This window comes from Pelmatolapia mariae, linkage group LG9 (genome assembly GCF_036321145.2).
Source record: "Pelmatolapia mariae isolate MD_Pm_ZW linkage group LG9, Pm_UMD_F_2, whole genome shotgun sequence".
In the NCBI taxonomy this organism is placed as follows: domain Eukaryota; kingdom Metazoa; phylum Chordata; class Actinopteri; order Cichliformes; family Cichlidae; genus Pelmatolapia; species Pelmatolapia mariae.
Window position 1 is genome coordinate 16,656,864 of NC_086235.1, and position 20,080 is coordinate 16,676,943.

Genomic DNA, 20,080 nt, shown 5'->3' on the forward strand with positions numbered 1-20,080 from the left:
AAGCTCTGTTGAGTGAATGAGCTTACTTTTGCACTGAAGTTGCACTAATGAGTATTTTTGGATTATAAATTAGTCTATATGTACTGGCAGAGAAGTCACTTATAATAATAAACTCAGCTCCAGCAGGGATTTTGATGCCTTTTACCTCTATACGCTTGTAAGACTGGGTCTGAAAGGGAAGTCTTAAAACTGCATTCCTTTTAATAGCCAGCAGGGGGGGCTTCTCTGGGAGTTTGATGGAAAATCACTGCTCACTCCATCTATGACCTGGGGAAACCCTTTCCTGAGGAGTTTATGATCTCAATCTCTGATTTTAAGTCTCACTGAATAGAGCATGATGTTCATTTTGGTAATTATGGCCTCTTTTAGGGTTAAATAAACAACAAAGGAGGGTATAATTTAGGGCAGACCTACCTGGTCATTGGCAAGTTCTACCATATAAGTGTACAGTGGTATTCTGCTTTCTTTAGATCCACCTCTTGCTTGTGACATCAGGTTTTAAAATATCAAGTTCTGTACTAACCAGTGGGTGACATTAATCTTGTATACATAGTCTATGACCTCACTAGACACTCATCATCAGGCAGACGGAGGTAGAACAAGCAAACATTGTTGCCATGCACAAACTCTTGTACAGTTTTTTAATCCAAATGTGGCTCTTGCTCTGTAAAGAACTTGCAATAAAAGAAAAAAAAAAAGCAGCAATAAAGTTGAGCTGAAATCTGTTTCATAGGGACAGCCTTCCTAAAATATCAGACAGGCATTTAGTGAAATCTCCAATTTGACTAATATTTAATGTATTCAAATGCCGACCGTGTTAAACAACCATTACAGCAGCACACATGCAAACACACAAAGCATTACTCCAGATATTGCTGTTATTAAGCTGTATTAAACCAAGCCAACAACCAAAGCAGCAACCACACAAGGTGAGTTTCTATCTAGTGAACAGTGATGACCATTTAGCGGCTAATGCTAATGTCACTTAAAAGAAAAACAGTGGGTGGAGATCTTGGCACAACCAAAATGATTGCAAAACTGACTTCTCATTGCCTTTAGAATGGTTGCTTCAAAAACAGGGACCAGGTCTGCAACCACTCGTATTCAGTCACTGTCTTGCATGCATGAAGATGGCGATAAAATGGCTAAAAGTCTGCAATCAGTTTGTGATTAAATGGGGTCAAGTTGGAAATTGCATACAATCTGCTTGTGGTCAATCAGCAAATATCACACAATTTTTGCCATTGATTGTAAATCTGTTGCTGTGTACATACAGCAGTAATTCAAAAATCCCACCACAAATAGTTGCATACATTTAACTACAAAGTGGCATGGATCTTTTTGCCTTTACATGAATATAACAAGAATGCAACCAGTCAAGTCGAGTCTCCTGTTGCACAACGATACATCACAGACAAGTTGCATTATTTGGTGCAGACTGACCTTAACTATACTTGCAACATGTTGCCCATCTGTTTGTGTGTATAAACTCCAGCCGATTGCTGCAACTACTTGCTTTTGGTTGCCAAAAGTGGAAAAAATTCAATGCAATTACTGAGCAACCATCAATTTTTCACTTCCTTTGAGTGTGACTTTCGGGAGTAGGTAAAGATCAAAGTAGATTGTTGAGCACCGATGCTCTTATTCCGTGTCCGTCGAGTGTGTAAACACTTCTACATAGCAACTTTCAAATTGGATAATTTCAGATTTTATTGTTTTCAGCTGCCACCAAATGGCCAGAAAATCAATCATTTCAGCTGCATGAATTGATTCTGCTTTTCATTCTGTCTCGCAGTCCCTTGAGACATGTTTCTTTCAGAAACATTGAGACATTTTCTGAAACTGAAATGTTTTCTCTCAAAAGCGTGGACTTGATGTTATTGGTATTTTTCTCATATTAAGCCAAAATACAACTAGCTATCAGCAAAATGCATCATGTCTGTTTCCTTTTAAATACATCTCTGCATAAGAGCAGGTCTGACAGATGAATTAGATCTTTATGTGGAAAAAAATAGTTCCCTGTCACACCCCCATGGTGAGGCAGCAGACCGATGGAGCCTCAGAGAGCTGCTGGGTGATGTAATCTTGGTTGCCTCATATTTTGACAGTGTTTTTTGTTAGATGTGAAACAAAGCTCAGTGAGCGATATCCTGCCACAAAGGCACCACTTTTTCCCCTCTCCTCCAGTTTTTACGTGGATGATGTGGCCGGTGTCACGGTCCCTGAGAGGTTCTTGGCTCATGGTGGTTGAATCTAACATGGGTTTATTGGCTTTTAAAGGCCATCCATCACTGCTTTCTCTCCACCTCTCAAATCTTTAAATCATCTGCCTCCTCTCTCACTCTCTCTCTTGCTCTTTTTTTCCCTCACATTTCACCTTTTCTCCAATTTCAGCCTCTTGTGACAAAGCGTTGGCCTTGTCCTCATTGTCTTTACTCCTCCTTTTGCTGTTCACCCAGTCACTGACAACTGTGAGCGCCTTTCCCGTATGGTTTCTATCACATGTAATAAAAGAGATGGAGCCTAAATCAGGCCACACATGAAGCTGGGATGGTGTTGGTTTCCTGCTGGGCCCCAGAGTCATCCCATGAACTCACAACCCTTTGGCCCTAATTCTGCACTTCCTCTGATTGCATCATTGGCAGGTAAAGCCTCAAAGTACGCACAGTGGGCATGTTGGAGGACATAAGGTGTTCTCTGTGCCTTTAACAGTGTGGTATTAGGTGTAGAAACAAAAGGAAAAAAAGCTTTTTGTGAATATTCTTTTGTTTGGTAGCTCATCAAACTCCTCCAAAAATCTCCAAAGTTGAAGGCAACTGTTTAAAGCTGATTTGTTTATATGCAAGTATGTACATCAAGCAGGGATTCTTCTGCAGCTATAAGTACCTGAAAGTCACTGAGTTATGGCTACAAAAGCTGAAAGTCATGCACCAGTGCACTTGTTAGCGCATGCACACACACACACAAACACACATTGCACACATGATTCAGTCCAGGCCACCTCACTTTGCCACTGAGAAATCTGAGCAGTGCATGACTCATTCACTGGGCCATCATCTCCCTCCTGACTGTAAAACAACTTGGCTTAGATTACAGTGTATCAGAGATCTTGTAAAACATCTTATTTCTGTTTGAGTAATGAAGGGCAGATTAGAAGAAACAAAAAAAAAACAGGAAACACACGTTTTGGCACGCAGTGAAAAATATTTTACAGTTTTTGATGGCTCATCAGTAAATTGAATTCATGTGTGTGTGTGTGTGTGTGTGTGTGTGTGTGTGTGTGTGTGTGTGTGTGTGTGTGTGTGTGTGTGTGTGTGTGTGTGTGTGTGTGTGTGGAAAAGGAGTGAATTGTCTTAGTTAGCGGTGTGTTTAAAATATAACGACCATGGAGCTTGAACAAGCATCTGTATATAAAAAGTTGGTAGTGAAAACACTCTTGAGAAGTGGCTTTGTCATTTAAGTTTGAATTTATCCAACATCCACTGGTGTCCATACAAACTTTTAACTAGCAGAAGCAATATTGTACTCATAGATATACATTGGTTAGTGTGTATTTATGTCCTCTAATAAACTGATGCATTGTCCTAAACTTAGAGTTAATCCATTAAATCTGTTGTTTTAGAGGTCTTGTGGTGTGTACAGATGCAGCTTTGCAAAACTAACCTGTGATGCCATATTCTCCTGGCACCCCTTCCAAATAAACTGCCCTTGTTTTGTCTTTTCTAGTTGTATCTTTATGAACTTTAACATTTAACATGCTAACTGAGGCCTGTAGAATATGAAGCTTCTGCTTAAGCTGCTTTTCTATTCTTTACACGTCTGCTGCTTTCCCATACTGTCAATCTCAGTACTGACATCATTGCTCTAGTCTAATCATCTTCTCGCCCGCCTTCTTTGAGCCAATCAGCCTATGCTTTGCATGGTTTAAATCTGTGCTTTCCATCATTCTCCCTTTCAGACTCTCCTTCGTGCAACCCACCAACTCCCCATTTCCATCTCAGACACCTCAGCCAGAGCTCCATTCGAGGCTCAGTCTTTATCTTCACCACAATTTCCAGCAAACTGCCAAAACTTCTGCTTTTATCGAGGTAGTCACACTTACAGATGATCTGTTAATCAAGTGCATTTGACTGTCCTCTTAATTCCTTTGGAAGCAGTAAGGATGCACTTAGTTTTTCACAGGACTCTATGCAGTCTTGTGAAAAAACTCTTTTTTCTTTGAAGGCTTCTTCCACTGAAGCTGAAGTTTGTCTTGAACTCCTTTCTTTGTCTTTGGTGCCAGGTATAATTCACTGATTACCCTTTTGGAGTAGATCTGCACTCTGGTTCCTGGAAAGGGCTTGAGAGCATGTTAAGCAAGGCAGGGATCCAAATCACAGTTTGTGTGACCTCAGCTCACAGCTTTGTGTTCTCAGCCGTTACTATAGCGTCCCTGCTGCTATTTACAGTAAATAAACATGGTGTTTTAATGAACAAGGCACATGCATCAGCTGTGGCCTCCTGGACATTATTTTGTCATTTCAGAGCCCATGTTGAGATGAAAAAGACGATGTTTGTGTAATCCTTTGTTTCAGGAAATGAGGCTGATGAAAGATGCAGGCTTGGATACGTTTTTTTGTCACCAAGGTGGACACTGTCTGGACATTGTTCCAACTCAGAGGTTTTACAGAAACAATGGATGACTTTGTTGGAAACATACAGGATGACAAAGGGAATCCTTTCTCATTGAAAACCCACTAGTGTATTTTTCCTGTTTTGGTAAGGCCCTTTGTGTTTGGAGCATCATTTTTTATATTTTGCTATGAGCAGTAAAAGTGTTGGTGTCAGCCTGTGGTCTGAGCATCCTGGCCGATGGTTGTTTTTGTGGTTGTGGTCAGTATGATCCGACTGCGTCTAACTGTGTAGGCGAGTGGGAAAGATGACGAACTGGTGTCCGCTTTAATGATGAGGAACCAAACTAAAGGAGTCTCTGATGGTAAACTGTGGTCAAGGAGCCTGACGCTCGTGGTGTTTTTCCACTGTCTCGTGAAAGTTCATCTTCGTCTCATACTGAGAAATTTGTCACTCCAGAAACTTTTCTATTTATCAGGTCTGAGCCGACTACATGCACAGACAGGCTTGCTGAGCTGCAAACCTCTCCATATTTTATTTATTTGTTAGGTTTCGTGCATCTGGGCTGTGTTAGTGTGTCAGACATTTGAGAATGTGTGAAAGCTTGTTTGTAGTGACTGACTCATTTCCCTGTGTCTGCTTGTCACACAAACAGACAGTTGTTATACTTTAGACTTTATTCATTTGGGTAAAGTGTGGATATGACTCTTTGTCTTTAGGAAACCTTTTCTTCAATATTGATCTTTCAATATTGTGCAGCAAAAAACAACAATTCCTTTTGAGCAAGCATGGAGTGGCAAAATCATGGCAAAGAAAACTTTTTTTTTTTATATCAGGAATAAGACCCCAAAAGAACCCATGGAGGGTGGCTTTTTGCCTTGATGGCTGGGCTATGTACATACAATATACACAGCTTCTCTCGCGCTATTTTAAGTCTGTTACTGGCTGTCGCTGTCCCATGATTAATTAAACACAAAACCATCAAACTGAACTGAATAGACTGGCAATATTTGATCGATAGCTGGATCAGATATCATCACCGATACCAGTCAGAAATATCGATATGTAATCGTTATCTGATCCAGCCTTTAGATCAGTATCGGTATCAGTATTAATATCTGATCCAAATATCAGATTGCCACATACTTAGCATACACAGTCCTTTTTGTTTTGTCACTTGTGACCATTGCAAAAATGCCTCCAGGCAGTTATTTGTAGTTAACAAAACAATGCCTTTTCTAAATGAAACCGAGTTTTCTTGTCCTTGATTTGACTATTGTAAAAACCCTAACATCTACCTCGATTCAAGGAGCGGTATGCCTCAGAAAACTTCACAAAGAGCTGCTGTGAGGTGAACAGCTGGTTTTATTGCCTTGCAACAGTAAGACAACACACTCATTATCTTCAGAGAAAATAAATGAAAGAAAACAGAGCTCTTTAATTAATAAGAAACTTGTCCTTGCATTTATTTGGAATTATCCAATTAAATGCTTCTTCAAATTGTCCTGATCTCATAAAGTGTGTAAAGTGGCCATGACCTCTGAGCACACAGAGCTGGCGTGCAATGTGACAAATTTATGTGCAGGCCCAATGGAAACTGTGACAATAGAAACTAGATATGTTATGGTGGACACACCTTGGTGGTGATGTTGCAGCTGGCCAATGTAGTCATAGCCTTTGGAGGGAAAGTGGATACTGATGGTAGGATTTGTGTTTCACATTAAACATATCCTGTCACAAGTTAAACTTTTAATTTTGTCTCAGTTGCACGTTGGCCATTTGGTTGGGTTCAACTAAAAAAAAAAACTGTGGTTGTCACATGTAAAATCTCTGAGTTCTTAGGAAAGTGAAAGATTTTACTTCTAGCCCCGAGGATAATGTAGCTTCTGGTACTGAGTCAACACAAGCCAGTTAGAAGTGTATCTGCTTTAGTTTGTCCTGTGCTGATGATTCACGTTTATGGAATCCAGCTGTAAAAAAAGATGGACAACTGACACACAAATAAAAAGAAAAAACAAGCAGGATTTGTCCCCGATTATCCAGGAAGTGACCCACTGGGAAATAATCAGCAGGCACGCTATGACCTCTGAACTGGACAGCCCACTCATGTGTGGACACTCAGGTTTAAGCTTTTCCATCTGATGCCTTTTCTCTTTGTTCTTGTAAATTAGCTGTGAAACCGAAGTCTCTCCTTTCCTATTGTGATGTTTGCCACGTGTTTTGTGTCACGGCAGCTGTCAAATTTGAAATTCTCCACTTAATCCACGGAGCATCTGAAGCTCATCAATCAGGGGTGCACTGAGATGGAAAAGAGTTTAGCCTGTGCAATAGTTCATACACTTACAAAGTGTTTTGGTATCATTTCAGCGCAGCAGATTTGTAAACACTGTCAGCTTGTTTGGATTGGAACAGCAGCACTTTGATTACTGTGAGCTGATGAACTGATGTGCTCACTTCATTGGGGAAGTTTGCACGAGCTGACACTTCAAACATGCCAGCAGTTATGAATGATTCAGAAAAGGCAATCATTTATCATGGCCATATTCCCAGAGTGCACTTCTCTGCTTACAGTTAAACCAAGCAGAGGAAAGACTTTGGTAACTCCTGATGCGGTAATCACTTTCGCTCCGTGCCCTGAACCGGACCTGTGTTTTTGAAAAGATTAACATGTTTCAGGCATGAATATCTGTTAATACACATAAGAAGGCAAATGAGGCTCTTAACCTGCCTGAGTACTGCAGTTTCCACAGTTTTCTCTCATTTCTTTGACTCATGTCACACTTTCCTAATCTTTCTGTGGAATGAAAAGAAGTGAATATTTTGGCAAGAAGAGAGTCACAAGTTACCGATTTTGCTTAAAAACGTCTTGCTTTGAAACACTTTGATAAGATTTATGGGCTTCTGTGTTGTCATCGTTGGAAACAAATGCTCAAGGCCAATTTTTTTTATAGTACAGTTTTGAGTTGAAAACATAAATCTTCTCTGTTTAAGTTGAGAGAGTGTAAAGTTTGGATCAGGAACAAAAGCATTTTAAAAACTGCCAAATCTCTATAGTTTGCTTCATATTTACAGACTCTTCTGTGTTAGCAGTTTTACTATGATGCAACTTAACTGATTTTATTCAAACTAATTGTTCTCACCTGTATCATTTCCTGCAAAAAAAATCCAAAAGCTACCGCATGAAATCAGACAGATGCTTTCTTAGAAGCTGATGGTGAGCAAAAACTGTTTTTATGTGTGAAGTTAATTGGAAGAAATTGGAAGAAGTCAATTAACTGCTTCAGGATCCTGCAAATAAATAAATAAATACTCATAAACAGTTCATGAATTTAGTGTTTTTTAATCTCTTCACATTTAGTAAAGACAAAGTGCGATTCAAAAAAAACCCCTTTTTGTTTAAATTATAATTTCCTCAGAAAGAAGATCACCACAGGTATGGCCATAAACTTTTGGGGGGCAAAATTTGAACACTAATATCTGTGCAACAAAAGAAAAAATCCCAGTGGTAAAATTATATATCTATAGCTCAGGGATTGTCTTTCCCCTTAAGGAAAAAATAAATGAAAAAAGAATATTGATGCTTATAACTTATAATTTTCATCAAGAGCACCAAATTCCTTGGTGTCCACCTGGCGGAGAACCTCTCCTGGTCTCTCAACACCAGCTCCATAACTAAGAAGGCCCAACAGCGCCTCTGCTTCCTGCGGAAGCTGAGATAAGCCCGTCTCCCTCCATCCATTCTCACCACGTTCTACAGAGAGACTATCGAGAGCGTCCTGAGCAGCTGCATCACTGTCTGATATGGTAAAGGTGGATTGCAATACCCTCTCTTCCCTCCATCACGGACACTTACAGCATCCGCGCCATCATCCTGTTCTGTCTAGTGTTGCACTGTCTTGTCTTTTCTCTTTTTTTTTGTTGCAATTTTTGCACATTGCACTTTACGTAATCCTGCGTTGATTGTCTGTTATATGTCATGTGTAACACCAGGGTCTCAGAGGAATGCTGTCTCGTTTCACTCTGTACTGTACCACTGTACATGGTTGAAATGACGATAAAAGCCACTTGACTTGACTTGACTTGAGTATAAGTCATACACCAGTCAGCCTCTTACTTTTTAATGTATACGTCACCTTGTACTGCCTAAACAGCCCTGACTCAGAAATGAGATCTCTGTGGGTGTTCTCTGGTATTAGGTACCAGGATGTTGGCAGTGGATCCTGGTTGCTGTAGGTTGCTACGTGAGGCCTCAGTGCTATGTGAGTACATTGTGATGTGGGAAATGTGGAGGCTGTATGAATACTTGGCTTCTTTGATCCGTCCCTCAAACCTTTCCTGAGCAGATTTTGCAGTGGGAAGGGGTGCTGCTAGGGGAGGCCTTCATTAAGGGCCACTGGGGGTGGCAATTTTTTGGTAGGTGGCATGTGTCATTGTATCATTACATCATCATAAATGCCAGAACCCAAAGGTTTGTAATAGTTGACAAATTCCAGTCAAGTCCAATTCATGGACCTCCCAATTTGCAACCATCGGGATCCAAAAGATCTACCGCGAACATCCCAACCTCTACAACAGGTTAAAACAGCTTGGCTGATTTGTTGGTTTACCTCGACTGAAGACATGCTTTTAACAGTGTGGGTACTGGCCCGATACACTGAGTGCACCTTAAGGCATATGAAGTAAAGTAGGTCTTCTTGCTGGTCAGTGAGGTAATGGTGGTGTCATTTGAGTTTGCACAGAATCAATCACATGGAACGATTACATCTAGAACCTCCTTTTTCAGTTTCATCCATCACTTGCTTGTACTCTTTACAGTAAATCTCCTGTTGAGGTTGACCAGGTGTTCCACCTCCCTCCAACTTGACACGGTCTTTGACTGAGGTCTAACAATCAGTGATCTTACAAAAAATCCCTTCACACCAATAAGAATAAATGATGTTGTTAACTTTGGCATCGAAACTCCCAGTGGGACACTGAGGATCCAATCGGCGCTGGATTTTTAGTTTATTTAAGAATTACCTCATCATATAAAACACACTTGAGCTCGATGTGTGGTTAAACCTTTGGCACTAAGTGATTCTTGCACTTTACAGGGCCACGTATGATGGGAACTGACTGGCTCCTGTTAATCTGAATATATCTTGTATTCCTTTATAATTTTTTATTCCAGGTACATGAAAAGCAAATACCCCCCCAAAAACACAAAATTCACACACACTCACACACTACATTCCCAACCTTTACACACACACACACACACTCCCTGAACTGAAAATGAAATGCAGCTGTGTTCCCGTCAGCACTGTAGAGCTCACCACTCATCTGTCATGAAAAATATCCTTGAAAAGGAATATTCCAAAAGTGTCCCCACACGCTAAGGGCCCCTAATTTCATTCCACAGTCCTGACACTGCATTAAAAAAAAAAAAAAAAAAAAAACCCTACACACCATTTGCCTCCGTTTCTCTGGGAAGAAATCTTTTCACACAAGGCGACTGAAAGAGAGGCAGTTTGCTGAGAGAAGACTAAGTTCAGGAAAATAAGCATGTCGCTGAGTCTAAACAAGTCAGTGGGGGGGATTGTTTTTGTGTCCCTTCTCCACCAGGACCCCCGAAGGAAGAGCTGGCCTCTTTAATGTAGACTCCAGGGCTGTTTATCCAGATGTGGGTCTCCTGGAGTCCTTAGCGAACACCAAACTCCAGCTACACACTTTAGGCATTTCTGATTCAGAAAAATGCTCCATAGGAAGCAAAGTGTATTGACTCATTTGGTATTCTTTCATGTTTTTACGCAGGAATCCAGGAGGGCACCCAGTGCACAAAGTGTAAGAATGAATGGGCATTGAAGACCTCCATAGCTCTGCTCTATGTGCTGTGTACACTCCTCACCATCGCTGTTGCTATACTTGGATATAAAGGTAAAACAAGCTGCTCGCCACGCTCCTTTCCACTATCACTGTAATCTAACAGAATAAATTAGAGGATGGCAAACACTTCTACAATGACGCCCTTTGTTTTCTAAAATGTTGAAATGATTCACTTACATTATGTTGATGGAGTAACCATCCAAACATATCATTAGTTTTCTCTTTGTGCTGGCAAGAGCTTCACTGTTTCATGACCGTATGAGACCTCCTGTGCGTGAGGCAAACAGCTCTCCGTCCCTTGAGTGGACTTCAGTGTGCTCAAGTATGACATGAATGTTCTTTTGCAATGTTTCATTGTCATTATTCAATGTTTCAGTAATGGAAAGTATGACAACACTTCTGCCACATCCACGAGGAAAACTTAGCAGTTTTACCCTCAATTTACTCTCTCTACATTTTCTGTTACAGATAAACGCCCTGTTAAACCAAATTAAATTAAATGCTTGTTTACTTTCTTGCAGAGTCAGGTGAGAGATTTCACCTTCATGTGTAAATATGAAGTTACCAAAAACAAACAGTGATTGAACCCAAGAGAAACAGCTAACAAAACAAATATGCCTGGCAGTGCATTTCACATGCGGGGTGACTCCAGATACTCTATATATTGTGAATGGAAACGTGAAATAGCCAGAGAAGATGATACAGTACTGTGAAAGGCTTTAGCCAATCCCCATTCCTTTATATTTTGATAGGAAAGTAGGAAATAGGTGCATATAGAAATCAAAACATATATAAATGTACAAACATACACAGTATATAAAGCAAAAATGAGCTTGAAAGTCAATATTTAGTGTGACCATCTTTATTCTTCAACATAGCCTGAACTCTCTTAATCAGCTTACTTGTCATTTCTTTAAGTCGTCTTCAGGAATAGTTCTGCAGACTTCTTGAAGGACATTCAAAGCTCTACTTTCAATGTTTCTGCCTTTTGTATTGTTTGTTGTCAAGACGATCCCACCTGCTTTAATAATGTTGAGATCTAGGTTCTGGGGAGGCTAATCCATGACTGATAGTATATGACTGTAACAGTAACACACTTTCTCCTGATCTCCTCCGTATATACTGATGATTTAAACCAAAAATTTTACATTTGGATTCATCATTCCATAAGACCTGTTGCCACTGATTTTCAATCCAGTTCTTGTGTAATTTGGCAGACCTCAGTCTTTTCTCTCTGTTTCCCTTCCTTACCAATGGCTGTTTGACAGCCACCCTTCCACTGAGACCATTTCTGTTGAGGCTTCAGCAAACCGTTGATGGATCAACTGAAGGGCCAGATGTAACTGATGTAACTTTTGCATACTGTTCATCTGCTGTAGATACTGTGGTTTTTTTTAGGTTTTCCGTCCTCCAGTAATATTCCTCTGAAAACTATTGCTCAAGATGCTGTTAAAGAAATATCTAAAGAAATAATGGGTAGCTCAAGACTTTTCCACAGTACTATACTGTACTAATATCCATTGGTTGCTTCAACAAGCAATTCGAAACATTGTCATTGTCATAATATGTATTTTTTTTCCAAAATTGGATTTTCTTTCTTTACCTTTCGGCAAACACTGTCTTTGTTTCAATTTCCTTGTGCTGACAGATCTCTGCTTGTGAGATTCTGGTTATTGGTTTAATGAAGTCACTTCATTGAACCAATGTCATTTTCATTTTTCATTTTTTTTATAGTGCTCCTTGCCAGTGTTTTTCAGTAACTGTCATAAACTTAAAGTAATCTTAGTCAAATTCATTTCAATTTCATTTCAATTTCATGGTCTTGAGTACCACAAATCTTGTTCGGTCAGGCATGCCACTGCGCATGCCACTGCAGTCAGGCATGCCACTGCGCATGCCACTGCAATCAGGCATGCCACTGCGCTTATGCAAGCCTCTCTGCAACCCACTCTCTGTAATTCTCTGTCTGACTTAATCAATGGCATATCTGTTGTCGCTGTTAGCACTTCCTGCTTCTAGCTTTCGTATGCACACAGGAGGGTGTCCCTAAACAGAGCAATGCCACCAAATATAAATGTAATGCTAATGGAAATCACAAGCCTCTTTTGTCCATATGAGTTCTGACTGAAATTAAATTTTACTCACCTTTTAGTATAAGCCCCACATTATTGCCAAAAACTATACAGTATGCATGACTACAAACATCAGTCGTGAGCATGTACAGTATTTTTCTATGTAATTTGGGTGAACATACCCTTTAAATTTCAACTTCATCTGACTGTCTGTCTGCCTTCTCTCTTTTTTCTCTCCACCCTGCAACCTTCTCTCAGTTTATTTTACCAATTCCCCTAAAGCTCACACCTCCGGAGAAGTTCTTCAGGCTTTGTGGAGCTGAACTTCCTGGTTGGCTTTTTTTTTTCTAATTTTTTCCAGGTCGGGAAGCAGTCCCGCCGTCTTTTGGAGAATTGAACTCTGAATGTTCCTGCTATAATTGTCTTAAACATTCCCATATGTGACTGCTCTATGTCCCCGTCTTATTTTCAATTGGTGAAAATGGCGTGAAGTTAACATGTTCGGGGCTTATCTGTGTGCCTTGAGTACACGAACAATGATGTCCCCTTACGCTGTGAGCTCAGCCGGTCTTTCTTGTTCCTCGCTGCATGTTTTCAGGCAGGCCTAATTGATCCCAGATGAGAAGTGAGTGAACTCAGTGCAACTCCAGCAGAACCCACTGAAACTGGGTTTTTACTGGCACTGAAGCACTCCTCTGTCAAGGGAACCACAGCTCAGCCTAAACACACTCCCAGCTCCAGATGGTTATGTAGTGAGACCCAGAGTCTTCTACGCAATAAACTTGTGTGTCTCTCTCTGTCCTCCATCACTGACCCACAGAAACGTTCTGTATGTGGCTCTTTTGTTTTGATGCAGTTTAATCTCAGAAGTGTAGTTGGGAGGCAGTGACCCCACTCTTTTCTCCTGCAGCTTGTTTTCTCAATTGACAGGACCAAAAGCAAAATGAGTTTATTCTCAGAGCTCATGGGTTCACGTCCCATTAATTTTCCTCAAAGAAAAAGGACCAGAAGCCTGTGACTCTCTTTCTGAATTCCAAGCATAAAACACCAAAGAGTGAAATACTGACATTTCTCTATAGATTAACTTTAAATGAAAAAATAGCACATTATTCCGTCTTTCGGTTCATGAGCAAAAAACATTTCATTGATCAGTTCAACATTTCTGCTGCAGACAGAATCCCTATGCAGATGTGTTTTTTGTTTCCTGTTCTACCTGTTTTAACTAGTGAAATTTACTGGAATTGACAGCTAATGCTAAAGTGTCGCTGTCATTTTAGCTAATGTGCTAGCCTTCTTAGATTCAGCACAATCCCACACTGGAGTTTGAAGTTCACTCACTTCATTAAAAAGTTGCATAAGAGAGTTTGATTTTACAAGACAGCCCGGACAAAGCCGACACACAGTTTGAGAACCCGTCCACACAAAATCTTGGAAAGAGTTCAAACTGAGTACAAAACAGCTCATTTCTACAACATTTGGGCCTATGAGGCAAAATAATGCTTTACTCTGCAGCCCTGTTGTAATTTCAGCTTTTTGCATGTGTGTTTTATGGTTAATTTTACCACTGTGTGATGCAATGATCCTCTCCCGAGGCCAGCCCATGAACAGAACATGTGGAAAAGTTCCAGAAGCTTCTGCTCATGTTTAGCTTTAGTTTCCAGGTTAGTGTGTGTGTGTGTGTGTGTGTGTGTGTGTGTGTGTGTGTGTGTGTGTGTGTGTGTGTGTGTGTGTGTTTGCTAATGAAACAATGTGCCATAGGTGTAGATTACGATAGGTCTGCAGAGCTTAAAGTTTATATGCTTTTTTTAGGTGTTTGTGGAGCTTCATTGTACATCTGGTTACTGGAAATGCGTTACATTTAATTTTCTGTGTGTGCAGTATTTCCTATCCAACTGACCTTTTAGATTCATAACTAAAAAATAATGTGGTACAGTTGCATCGCAAGACAGTTTTACTGGTTTGCTTATTCCCAGAAACAAGTTTAGGTGGGTTTTGGAGAGGGCTAAAAAGCCAAAGACGGGAAACATTTTCAGAATTAAATTTCCAGACGTTTTTTTAGCATACAATCTGAAAACAGATGAAAACAGCTATTGTAACTCAGTTCAAACCACAAAATCAGCCTACCACGATTTCTAGAACTCACCAATTAAAAAGTTGTATGTCCTAGTTTAGTCTGTACATTTTTAAAAAAAAAATATTCAAAACTAAACAGAGACACACTTCATGCTAACATTAATCTAAAGCATTTTGATGCTTGCTCCCATTCAGGGGAAAAGATATATTTAGTTTCTGGTCAATAATTAAACCCCTTGGATTCAGCCGTTATCCTTAATCCTGAAGTAAACAGTTCAGATGCAGCTTCACAACAGAGGAGCCAATGCTGTTCCCACTTACAGGATGTGTCCCCCTGGTGAGACTGGAGGTAGAAGCGGGATGCATCCCTGGAATCCCAGACACATTCCAGAGGAAATGAATGCCTGTGTCGCCTGTGGGGGCGTGAAGAGCCTCCCTGCCACAGAGTCTGTCTCCACTGGTCATCTTTGATCCGCTTGTTTACTGAAGCCCCCCCCCCCCCCCCCTCAGATCACTTCCTGTCCCCTAAGGCCCTCTGCAATGTCCTCCTATGCACCTACCATCTAAGCATTGGTCACTGACCACCCACACCATCATTGCTGAATCAGTGTGTCTTCCTCCCTCTCTCTCTCGCTCTTTATTAATGCCTTTTTCCTTTTCAATGCACAGCAACTTCATATCGCTTTACGTCTGAATCTGGTGTAACCCAAGGGATTACATTACTCAGGGTTTGTCATTATTACATGCCTCCAAGAGATGTGGACACATGTCCCCTATAGTGTATGTCAGAAACTTTAATTGGTTTCCTCTCTGATCCCATTTATATACGGTGTCTGTGGTTGCAGGCAGTTCTGTCATACCTGTTTTGTCTGTTAATGAAAGACAGAGCCTGTGAAGCTAAACTTTGTCTTGCCTGCCCTGTTTTCTTTACAGTGGTGCAAAGAGTTGACAGTGTGTCTGAAGGTATTGCAAACTATGGAGGAAAGATCATTGCTGTTGAGACTGATTTGAAAAAGCTAGGTATGTATCTAGGCTCACACGTTGAAGTCAAAAGCTGTAACTAAAAGCTACAGTGAATCATCAACATATTTTTTTTTTATCATTTACTGTACAAATCTGCATCTTCAGATGATCAGACCGGAGAGAAGTCGGAGAATACCACCACAGAGATCCAGGCTTTTAAGAACAACATCTGGACTCTGCAGAGGCAGCTGTCTGCGGTGGAAGAGCGCATCCGCAGTGATCAAGTTAAGCTGAATCAGCTGCAGAACATTGGCTCAGACATCCAGAGCAGCCAGGGCTCCATTCAAGGACTGCTGAACATTAACACAGCCACCTTGCGCTCTGTAAATGGCAGTCTGCAGTCGTACGGCAGCATCATTGAGGGTCTACAGGAAGACACAGCTAGGTTGCAAAGAGAACTCCAACAGCAGGTAAAACTCCAAAATCAGGCGCTGCTCAGCATTAGCAGTCTCAACCTCACTCAGGCCCAGCAGAGAGGCCTCATTGCTGCGCTGCAACGCTCAGTCGATGACACCAGCCAGGCTATTCATAAGATGCGCAATGACTTTCAGAGCCTTGAACAGAACACCCGACAGACCCGCTCTGATACAGAGTGGCTTCGTAGCAAAGTGGAAAACCTGCAGATCTTGGCCAGTAATACCTCAGCTCTAGCTAAGTCCAACAATGACAGCCTGGAGGATGTGGGGACACAGCTCACTTTTATTGCTAACCAGCTCCAGAACACTAGCAGCCTGGCAGAGGCTCATGACCAGACTCTGAGGGAGATCATGGATCAGCAGAGGGACTTCGGCAACCTCACATCTACAAAGTTTGACCGCCTAGAGGTGCGACTGGATGAGTCGGAGCAGAGTATTGATCGTGTGACCGGCAACATCAGCTTCACCACACAGCTTCTTGGTGCAATCAATCTAAACCTGAATGATTTACGCACATGTTCAGAGACAGTTGGCCGTCATTCAGACTTCCTGCTAAACCTCAACAACAGCATGGCTGACGTGAGGACAGACGCAACGAGTCTGAGGTCACAGCAGGAAGAGCTGGCAGCGCGTATGGACAAGGAGGTCACAAGCCTCTCTATTGTCATGGAGGAGATGAAGCTGGTGGACACCAAGCATTCACAACTAATAACCAACTTTACTATTTTAAAGGGTATGAGAAGTGCGCCTGCAAAATTTATTATATGAATCAATGCGTGTTTTAAATTTTACATTTTATTTTAACTTTCTTGCTAAGATTAAATTGAGAAAATTAGAGAATGTTCTTTTGTTTCAGGTCCCCCTGGTCCCAGAGGGCCAAGAGGGGACAAAGGACCTCAGGGACTACCTGGTCAGTCAGGCCAGAAGGGAGAGAAAGGAGACAAGGGAGCTCCTGGGATCCGAGGACCTAGAGGAGAGCAGGGTAGTCCAGGACCACCGGGCCTTCCAGGGTTAAAGGGTCTCCCAGGCATACCTGGCAGCACCGGGTCAAAGGGCCCTAGAGGGTCAGGAGGCAGAGCTGGACCACCTGGTACTAAAGGAGAACCAGGTAGTGCTGGTTTGCCTGGAAGAGATGGACAACCTGGTCCTCAGGGTGTACAGGGCCCACCAGGTATCCGTGGCCCAATTGGACCACCTGGAGAGCAAGGACCAAGGGGACTGCCAGGACCAGTAGGGCCCTCAGGGCCAGTAGGACCACCCGGACAACCAGGACTACCAATCCGGGTCCCTGCAGTTCCTTTTGGACCTGTGTCTCTGCAGGATGAGGCAGTGGGTCCTACCATATGGGCTCCAGGTATGACTTCATAATCAGTTTCAGAATGATTATTTTGACTTAGTCAGATAGCATATATTTACATTGGTTGGTAACTAGAATATCACCATATTAGTATCATGTTTAGCTTGTTACCAATTTTCATGCCTCCATGCAAAATATAAAGCTACTGCTAGCAGCTGGTTAGTGTAGCTAACTAGTGTCTGCAAGGGGTGTCGAACTCCAGGCCTCGAGGGCAGGTGTCCTGCAGGTTTTAGATATAACCTTGTTTCAACACACCTGAATCAAATGATTAGTTCATTACCAGGCTTCTGGAGAACTTGAATACATGTTGGTAATTTAGCCATTTAAATCAATCCTTGATTTAAATGGCAGATTGGATGTGTCCTTGATCCAATCTGCGTTGGATCAAGGACACATCTAAAACCTGCAGGACACCGGCCCTCGAGGCCTGGATTTCGACACCTGTGGTCTAAAGGCTAAAAAAGCACCAACTTGCCTCTCGCGTACTAGCCAATTTAGTCACAGGCCTATTACATTCCTTTACAGCTCTGTATTCTTATTCTGGGACTCAACTAGAGTGGTCTAGTTTGCTGTCTCTTCATACTTTTTCTTGATAGATATAGATATATAACTATGTGGTTAAAACTACATGTTTTACAGGAATGCTAGGCAGAGCCAGGTTTGTGGTACTTTCTACTAAACTGAGCTTTTTTTTTTTCTTCATCTCACATCACTTTAGAAAAAAACAAATTGTACAATGCTTTTTCAATATCTTGCAGGATGCCCTGCTGAATGGCTAAACTACAAAGACAAGTGCTATTTTTTCTCCAAAGACCTGCAGAGCTTTGATCATGCAAAGACAACCTGTGAATCAATGTCTGGTTCATTATTAATCATCAACGACATGGAGGAACAGGTGAGTCGCACATCTTGTAATCTGACATTGCTCTCTAGTATTTGTGAGTTTTGACTGAGTTTTCTTTCTGTCCTCATGTGACCTCAGAAATGGCTGAAGAGGCAGATCTTTGGCAAAGGTTACTTCTGGATGGGTCTGACCGACAGGCAAGAGGAGCGCACGTGGCACTGGCTGGATGGGACTGAACCTACTTTCACGTCAGTATTACAGTAAATTAGGAAATGCTCAGGAGGGATATTTGTTTCAGAAAAGAACTTCTTTCCAATAAAAATGCCAACAATAATAACAACTGTAGGTTTTCAGTTACATGAAACATTACAAAATAAACTTCAAAAATCCTGTGAAAATCTTATGAAAAGTTTGTGATTGCACGGAGTTGAATGTAGACCTCCAGTGCTCAAGTCTCGTTGCTGCCTATTTAAACAAAAGAAAAACATTCAAATTCATTCTAACATTGTTTATAGAGGCACGTCCAGTGAGAGCATTTCACTGCTTTTCGGGAACAGTGAGATAAACACTAAAGTGTACAAAACTGCAAACAGAACAATGAGATGAACAGTGAAAAAGTTTAATGCAGCATTACTGAGAAAAGTTAACCACAGGGATCTGCCTTCAGATCTAACCACCGAAAATAAAGGCATATTCAGTGGAAAATTGTCGGATGCGATTTATTTTATTTGCTTTTCTCCTAGGCTCTTAGATCAAACACAGTAAATCTAACATGTGATCGCCCTCTGTTGTTCGCCTGCAGGAAATGGAAGCCAGGTCAGCCCGACAACTGGGGCCACGGCCATGAAGAAGGAGAAGACTGCGCGGGTCTCACCCACGAAGCGCTATGGAACGATTTCTCCTGTGAAGATCTCATAAGCTACATCTGCGAGAAGGAAATGGAGACCTGTGCGTCATCATCTGTCTTGCCCGTTTTCGCTCCACAATAATTGTAATCATATTTTGCTCACTACCTTAATGCTGATCTCTTTTCTTTTCTTTCTTTCCCTCAGCAAGATCACCTGGATCATAGTGATGTGTTCAGTCTGAGTGCACAGTGAGCAGCTAGACTGCACCCGTGTGGCACTGGTCCAATTGACGCAGCACATGGGACAGTCCGTATGGAGAGAGCAAAGGGACAATTTTGAAATGAGCCCAGGGCTGCAACAGTAACCATCTCTCCAGTGCTGATGAGATGCCTTTCTCCTCCAAAGTGAAGCCAGTCCAACATTACCAGGAGTGCAATACAGCAGGGTGACCAAGATAGGAAGAGAATCTTTTTTTTAATAACCAAATCAACTGATTTATATATATATATATAAATATTTTTATATTTTTTTGGAATACGTTTTATAAAACAGTACTCAATGTACAACCGAATATCTGAATGTATATTTCATTATGCAATTTTTGTAGGAAAATATGAAATCTATGAAGCCAAGTGGACTTCGGTAATGCTTCTCTTTATATAATTCCAACGAAAAAAAGAAAAAAACGAAATAAGGTGTGCAAAATGATGCGCAAAAAACATAATGTCGCTGATATGCTATCTTGAAACTGTTATCTAACCTCATGACCATCTATATAACACGAGTAGGAAATAAAAAATATAGTACTCACGTATAAACTTAGAAAAATGCGACAATCAGCTTGAGTTTTAGTAAACGAATTTACAGAGTTATACTTTATGTATGATTTACTTTTTGCTATTACATACATAAATATGTTCATGAATAAAAAACTGTGGATCCTTCATGCAAAAATAGAAAATGTGCCGTTT

General features: G+C 41.2%; 1 protein-coding gene across 1 annotated transcript in view; it reads left to right on the forward strand.

Moving 5' to 3' along the window:
• LOC134634345 (collectin-12-like) overlaps nt 1-20,075 on the forward strand; it is a 41,209-nt gene extending 21,134 nt beyond the window's left edge. The window contains exons 3-10 of the mRNA XM_063483495.1: nt 10,405-10,527; nt 15,555-15,641; nt 15,750-16,793; nt 16,917-17,414; nt 18,176-18,312; nt 18,400-18,509; nt 19,064-19,209; nt 19,314-20,075. Coding sequence (XP_063339565.1) covers nt 10,405-10,527; nt 15,555-15,641; nt 15,750-16,793; nt 16,917-17,414; nt 18,176-18,312; nt 18,400-18,509; nt 19,064-19,209; nt 19,314-19,333 — 2,165 coding nt within the window. The 3' untranslated portion in view covers nt 19,334-20,075. The remainder of the gene's footprint in view (nt 1-10,404; nt 10,528-15,554; nt 15,642-15,749; nt 16,794-16,916; nt 17,415-18,175; nt 18,313-18,399; nt 18,510-19,063; nt 19,210-19,313) is intronic.
• Nucleotides 20,076-20,080: the final 5 nt, after the last annotated feature.